The sequence below is a fragment of the Watersipora subatra genome, chromosome 2, assembly GCF_963576615.1.
Source record: "Watersipora subatra chromosome 2, tzWatSuba1.1, whole genome shotgun sequence".
NCBI classification, from domain to species: Eukaryota; Metazoa; Bryozoa; class Gymnolaemata; order Cheilostomatida; family Watersiporidae; genus Watersipora; species Watersipora subatra.
Window position 1 is genome coordinate 33243016 of NC_088709.1, and position 6366 is coordinate 33249381.

General features: G+C 38.9%; 1 protein-coding gene across 1 annotated transcript; it reads right to left on the bottom strand.

Annotated features, from left to right (window-relative positions):
- Nucleotides 1-1190: 1190 nt before the first annotated feature.
- On the bottom strand, nt 1191-5772 carry LOC137388144 (protein FAM200C-like). The gene is made up of 5 exons (XM_068074649.1): nt 5755-5772; nt 4299-4832; nt 3853-4023; nt 1767-1844; nt 1191-1388 (listed from the first exon to the last, which is right to left on the bottom strand). The coding sequence occupies exons 1-5, from the start codon at nt 5770-5772 to the stop codon at nt 1191-1193; spliced, it is 999 nt and encodes a 332-aa protein (XP_067930750.1).
- Between the last annotated feature and the right edge of the window lie 594 nt (nt 5773-6366).

Consider the following 6366-nt stretch of genomic DNA (forward strand, 5'->3'; position numbering starts at 1 on the left):
TTTTCCTGCCGGCTCCATATTTTGCTGTTGAATTTGTGGATGAGCAATTAATCAAATTAGCCTTGATTTTTTTTTCTCCATTCAAAGATGTTGAGCAACTTTATATTTAGCCTTCTTAGAATGTAGGCTAGAATCCATGTTTTAAGGGTCCCTCATACTGAATGGAGAACTGACCTTGTCTTTTTACTAGGTATATACAATTGGGTGAAGCTTTATGACTTGATATGGCCCTCTAAAATTGGTTTGTAGATTCGGGTTGTCTACGCTCCTTCGTCAATTGCTTGATAGCCAAACCCAGTCATAAGATGTGTAAACGGCTGACTCTTCACAATCCTCTCATCAGATTTTCATCATAACTTGCCTGAGCGTGTCATGTACAGCTTTCAGCCTGCACCTGGTCTTAATCATTTGATCATGAGCTAGAAAAAAGTCAGCTGGTTGGGGTGCTGCTTTCAATTTGGTTCAGCAACCTTTTTTTCCTGCTCAGCATCAACATATTTGCTGTCCTACTGCTTGAGGAATGTGGTGCGCTTCAGTTTGCTTTCACCAGCTAGGGAGGGACCAAGTCTCACTCCTTCTGGCTCCGACTTAGTAACAAGACCCTGAATAAGTTTTCTAACCATCAGTTGTTTCTTCCTACTGTTCCATAGTTTGGAACTTATAGGGAATGATGTGTGTCTTGTCAATTCACCAAAACTGGTTGAGTTTGGACACTAACTGGCTTGCAAACTGGGCTTCTAGTTTAAATTTATAGCCGCCTGGTCCTTGCCAGACTGCTTCTAGGGCTTGCCCTTTGCCATCAGTTTATGTAGTAGTCCAGTTATGGTGACAAAATGTGGTACATTCTGTCAATAATATTCAACGGTCTCTAAAAAACTGCTGGTTGCAGTCTTTTGATATCCGGAGGAAAAGGCTACTTTGCACAACCTCTACTTTGGCTAAATCGGTAGACTCTCTGTACTTGCTATAAACGTGACTCAAATGCTTGACGTTAGGCTGCAGCAGTTTACCCTTCAAAAGCTTCAGCTTCAAACTGACTCAATGCAACCTCTGGCAAATTTTCTCAAAGCAATAGAAGAGTGTTTCAAAGTTTGGAGCAATCACAAAAATGTTGTTCAGGTACACCAAAATAATATTTCAATGAAGCCTTTCTTAGAAGCACTTCTTGAGCCTTTGGGAAGTATTCCAGGCTAAGGTAAAGGGTAATACCAAAGTCTTTCACATTCGAAAGCTGGGTATGCAAGAAAGGCCAACTTTGTTTGGATGTCAGAAACCATGAACAGCTGCCAGTATCCGCAGACCAAGTCCAGCGTACTGAAGCCCAGTTTGCCCAATAGCGCATTAAGACTATCATCTATCTGAGGAAGAAGATAGGCATCAGGCAAATGCTGTGAAAGTATTTAACCATCAGTAATTGATGCCGAATTGTCATTTCATAGTTTTTTTTTACCAGCAGTATCGCCAAGCTCTAGACTAATGAAGTGTTCCACATCAGAGGTCTATCTTACGTTTTGGTCATCTATGCTAAATATGGTACTGTAACAGCTTAGCAGGTTGGCTAACCTCTGTGCATAGCTTGGTTCTTGGCAATTTAACTAAACCAACTTAATCTGTGCTTTCAAATATGCAGGCACTACTCTTGTTAATGTCACTTTTGGTGTCACTCCATCGTAGGAGTCTTTCGTAATCTACTTGATGGCTTCTCACTCCAGTATATATGCCAGCATCAAGATTTGCCCCAGAAGATTGGAAAAGCTTGCACTCACCAGATCATTCAATTTTAGGTGATTCAGACTGGTTGCCAGAAGCGGACCATCTGAGCAACGGTCTACCAGATAGTCAGTCTATTGAACCAGTTAAGTCAATAATTTCAAATCAATAATATTAGGTGAACAATAATTGTAGGTGATGATATGGTAGTGGATGTTCATTTTTGTCTGGGTAGTCATCACTTTATTCTCCACCACTCAGATTTTGCATTGCAGCACGTAGCCGTGCAGGTTCATGCAGGTTAGTGGCTTCTCATTCACTCAGACTAGGGGCTGCTCAAACTCTAAAGGGCACAGTTTAGCCACTAACAACGACATTCCAAAAAAAGTCTCTTTACAAATGTAGCTCACTACAAAGACTTCTTTTGTCTGTACACCCCTCAGCCAAATGAAAAGCCAGAACACCCTGTAAAATGATAACCTTGTTCCATCTGTCAACAGCCCTAGTTGTCACTAAATTTGAGCTGGTTCAGCACATTTTCTGGCAGCCAGTCAAACACTTGTTGACTCAACAAGTTGGTGGTGCAATCACTGTCTAATAGGAACTGGATCGGCTGACCTCTAAAGTTCCAGGACAGAAGTAGCTGGTGAATACTTTCAAGACTTGTACTATAAGTGTGTTTGCCTTGTTGCACTCTGGGAGATCGGTCATTCCCTCATGTTCTAGTCAAGCCAATTTGCACAGCTGGATACTGGTAGCATTATAGGTGCCTGGTTCCCCTATGACTCCGCTTTTCAGGAGTGAGCAAGGATCAGCCCTACCGTCTTGAGGGTTGGCGTTAGAATCTTTTGTGAAGTGGCTCTACCAAGTCAAACTTGGCTTTACTGCCATCAGAAAGAAAGCACAGCCAGTTTGGCGAGTCTTAGCCAATATTAGGCAAGAACCGAATCAGTGTAGGAAAAGGGATCAAGCATATCTCACCACTGCCACCAGCGTAACTCTTTACTTCATCAACCAATTTCCAGAACAACTCACAGTCTTGAAGTCAATGGTTATACTTTTGCAAGTCAATACTTATTATCAAAAACATATTCAGAGAAGGCACAATGTGCTTTTTGTGCTTCTCTGTCATCACTCTTATTTATACTCTTTTGGTTTATTAGGCTTTGCCCTCCAGCATAGGCCCAAGTTGAATATGACCAGATGGGTGTCGGGAGCTGGCTAGTCTGTTAACTGGGTGGCCTATCCAAGTGGCTTCTATCACATTATTTTATGTAGCAAGTCAATGCTCAAGTCATCTGAAGAGAACATACTATAGCAACTTTAGCTTGATCTTATTTTTGGGGGTGTGCATTCTACCTGCTTTTTTAACTAGTGCTGCTAAAATATATACCAGTGGTTCTTAACTTTTTCGCCCCATTCCCCTTTTTCCAAACCTAAAGACAGAAATTCTCCCCCCTCCCAACTTCTTCAAATAATGCACTGCAACTAGATAGTGAACTTTATTTACATATATAACTTATATACATATATATACATGTATATATGCATTTATTACAGTCATGTTTACATGGAATATTAAAAATGAATGTATATTGAAACTCAATATATCATTGTAAGACAGTCAGCAGACTAGTGCGATTTCTGTGTTTGTTTGGAGCTGAACAGAATTTTGATGTTAGGAGCTGTTGTAGATAGGGCACGCCGTAGTTCAGCTTTTCCTTCCAGACAGTTTCTAGATTTGCTATTAAGTTAGCATTGCTGAAAATTCTGACTTGCAAAAATATGTGGAAGCAAATGCTATGAGCATCTTGAAAGCGGCCAAGCTTATGTTGGGATACAATCTTTGGGCCTGAACCCAAAAGTGTTCTATTGATAGCTCCTTGAAGTCATCTTTTAATGCAGAGTTGTTTGTCAGCTCCAAAAACTCCTCCTGAAGCTGTTCCGGAATATCATGGACATTGCGCCTGAAACGGTCTCGGGTCAGGCTCATCAATTGCTCTGTCCTAGGATCTAACTTTAGAAAATATCTCTCAAACTCTGCTATCAAGCTGTTCAAGTGATGCTTTATGTCATTAGCAAAGAAGCGGAAGGAGCTTTCTTGTCAACTAATGAATGTAGGACTGGAAATGAAACTCTTACATTCCCAGTAGCCAGTCTTTCCACACAGAGTTTGAGCTTGCCCTTGAATGCATTGATACTATCAGTTACACTCAACACATTTCTGTCTCTACCTTGCATCTTTGTGTTCACTTCATTGATTAAACCAAATATGTCAACCAGGTAAGCAAGACACTGATGGAAGCCTTCAACCTGCATTGAAGCCAGTCGTTTGGGTTTGTTATGAGTTTTCAAGAACTCATTGACCTCTGCTCATAGATTGAAGAAACGCAGAAGCATTTTACCCTTTGATAACCATCGAACTTCGGTGTTGAACAATAGCGATTAGTGCACAGGCCAAAAATTAGCAAGGCCAAAGCTTTGATAAAGTTTACTACTTTAACCACTGAAGAAAAGTGTTCCTGCAATCCTTTGGGAAGAGTTTTAGCTGCTAGCGCTTGTCTGTGAATGAAGCCATGGGTACTCACCTCTAAAGGAATCTTTTCTTTTACCAACTGTGCAAATTCAGCACAACAGCCAAGCATGGCTGGAGCACCATCAGTGCAAACTCTAATTCGTTTGCCCCAGTCCAGATGTTCTTTGCTGAAGAAGTCGGAAATTAGGTTCATAACATTAGCAGCTGTGGTGGTCTCTGTTAGAGGACTACAGAACAGAAATTCTTCATCAATTGTCTCTCTGTGTACATAGCGTGCAAACACCGTCAGCTGTAAAATGCTAGCAACATCAGTGGACTCATCAAGTTGAATGGCGAACATGGGAGATGACTTGATCTTTTCAATTACTTGTCTCTTTATGTCCGCAGACATATCATCGATCCTTGATTTCACTGTCCTGTCTGAGAGGGATAAATCAGCTATCTTTTGAGCGGCTGTGTCTCCGAGAATAATCTTAGTACACTCCAGCAGACAAGGTTTAACTAATGTTTCACCAATGGTGTGTGGCTTCTTATCTCTGGCGATACGGTAAAACAGAGCATAGGATGCCTCGGTAATGGTCTGTGCCTAGATATGAAAGCAGCAAGTGGAATCCAGTTTTGCCCGCTTGAGTTCTCTCTCATTAGCTTCAAAGAACGGCTTTGATTTATCCATGTGTTCTGCTTTGGCGATTGCGCTGTTGTTGCTCATATATTATTCTTTGCTACATTAGTTAGCCTTGCAGTCATATCTTGTAGCTCCACAAAGAAATCATTGTGTCAAAACACCGCTCAAGTGCTTACCGCTCCAATCAAATACTAAACTACTATATTCTTGTTGCAACCAATCAGCTAAGAATATTAAACGAAATCTTTTTATTTTAAATCATATAGCAAAAGCACATATGTAGCTTCATAAGATGTTTGGAGCGTTTGCGTCCTCGTTTGTTACAAATATTGTCATTAATATTTTAAAAATAAAATATACACAAAAAATTTTTCATTTTTTTCTAAGTGTCTGCTTTAGCAAAACTTTTAAAAATATCAAAAATCCAATTTAGTAATAAATAAGGCTAAACATGTAGTAAATGTCATTTATCTACATTACATAGTTAAACTATCTGCGTAATTAATCCAACCTAAAGCTGAGATTCATCATGGATTAAAAATTAACACCTAAATTTAAAAATGCTGTCGTGACTGTCTGTTTGGTGCTAGTTATTTTTTATACGGTTGCGATTTGATCTTGGAACTTTCTGTTTGCCAGGCAAATAGCTTAATAATTAAGTTACAAGAGATTGATGTATTGATTGGGCGATATAAATGATTATTTAGGTTAAAATACGCATAGCATTATGTTACGACACGTGAATAAAGCTTGCTCTCATGACTCTTATTAGTAAGTTTAAATTACCAGCTTGCGCAAATTAGCGATTGGCAATGTGCATGGCTAATAGCAAGTGGCAGGCAACTATATTATCTTTCACTGTTTATAAACTGATTTTTAATACCCATGCAATGTCGGGCATTCCGCCAGTCATTGAATAAGATGCTATTTTTATAAAAAATACAGAAATATCAATACTTGCTGTGAATGAAAGCACATCTTTGGTGATAACATGTAATAAATCAACTGACCAGCTGTGGTTGATTTATAACATGTAATAAATCAACTGAGCAACTGTGGTTAATTTATAACATGTGATAAATCAACTGAGCAACTGTGGTTAATTTATACCATGTAATAAATCAACTGAGCAACTGTGGTTGATTTATAACATGTAATAAATCAACTGAGCAACTGTGGTTAATTTATACCATGTAATAAATCAACTGAGCAACTGTGGTTAATTTATAACATGTAATAAACCAACTGAGCAACTGTGGTTAATTTATACCATGTAATAAATCAACTGAGCAACTGTGGTTAATTTATACCATGTAATAAACCAACTGAGCAACTGTGGTTGATTTATAACATGTAATTAATCAGCTGAGCAACTGTGGTTGATTTATAACATGTAATAAATCAACTGAGCAGCTGTGGTTGATTTATAACATGTAATAAATCAACTGAGCAACTGTGGTTAATTTATAACATGAAATAAATCAACTGAGCAACT

Coding starts and splice junctions, on each gene's coding strand:
- LOC137388144 (XM_068074649.1), bottom strand. Junction 4,024..4,298: donor AAGAAAAGATTCCTTTAGAG/GTGAGTACCCAT, acceptor GCTTCAATGCAG/GTTGAAGGCTTCCATCAGTG. Junction 1,845..3,852: donor AAAGACTGGCTACTGGGAAT/GTAAGAGTTTCA, acceptor CTGGTTCAATAG/ACTGACTATCTGGTAGACCG.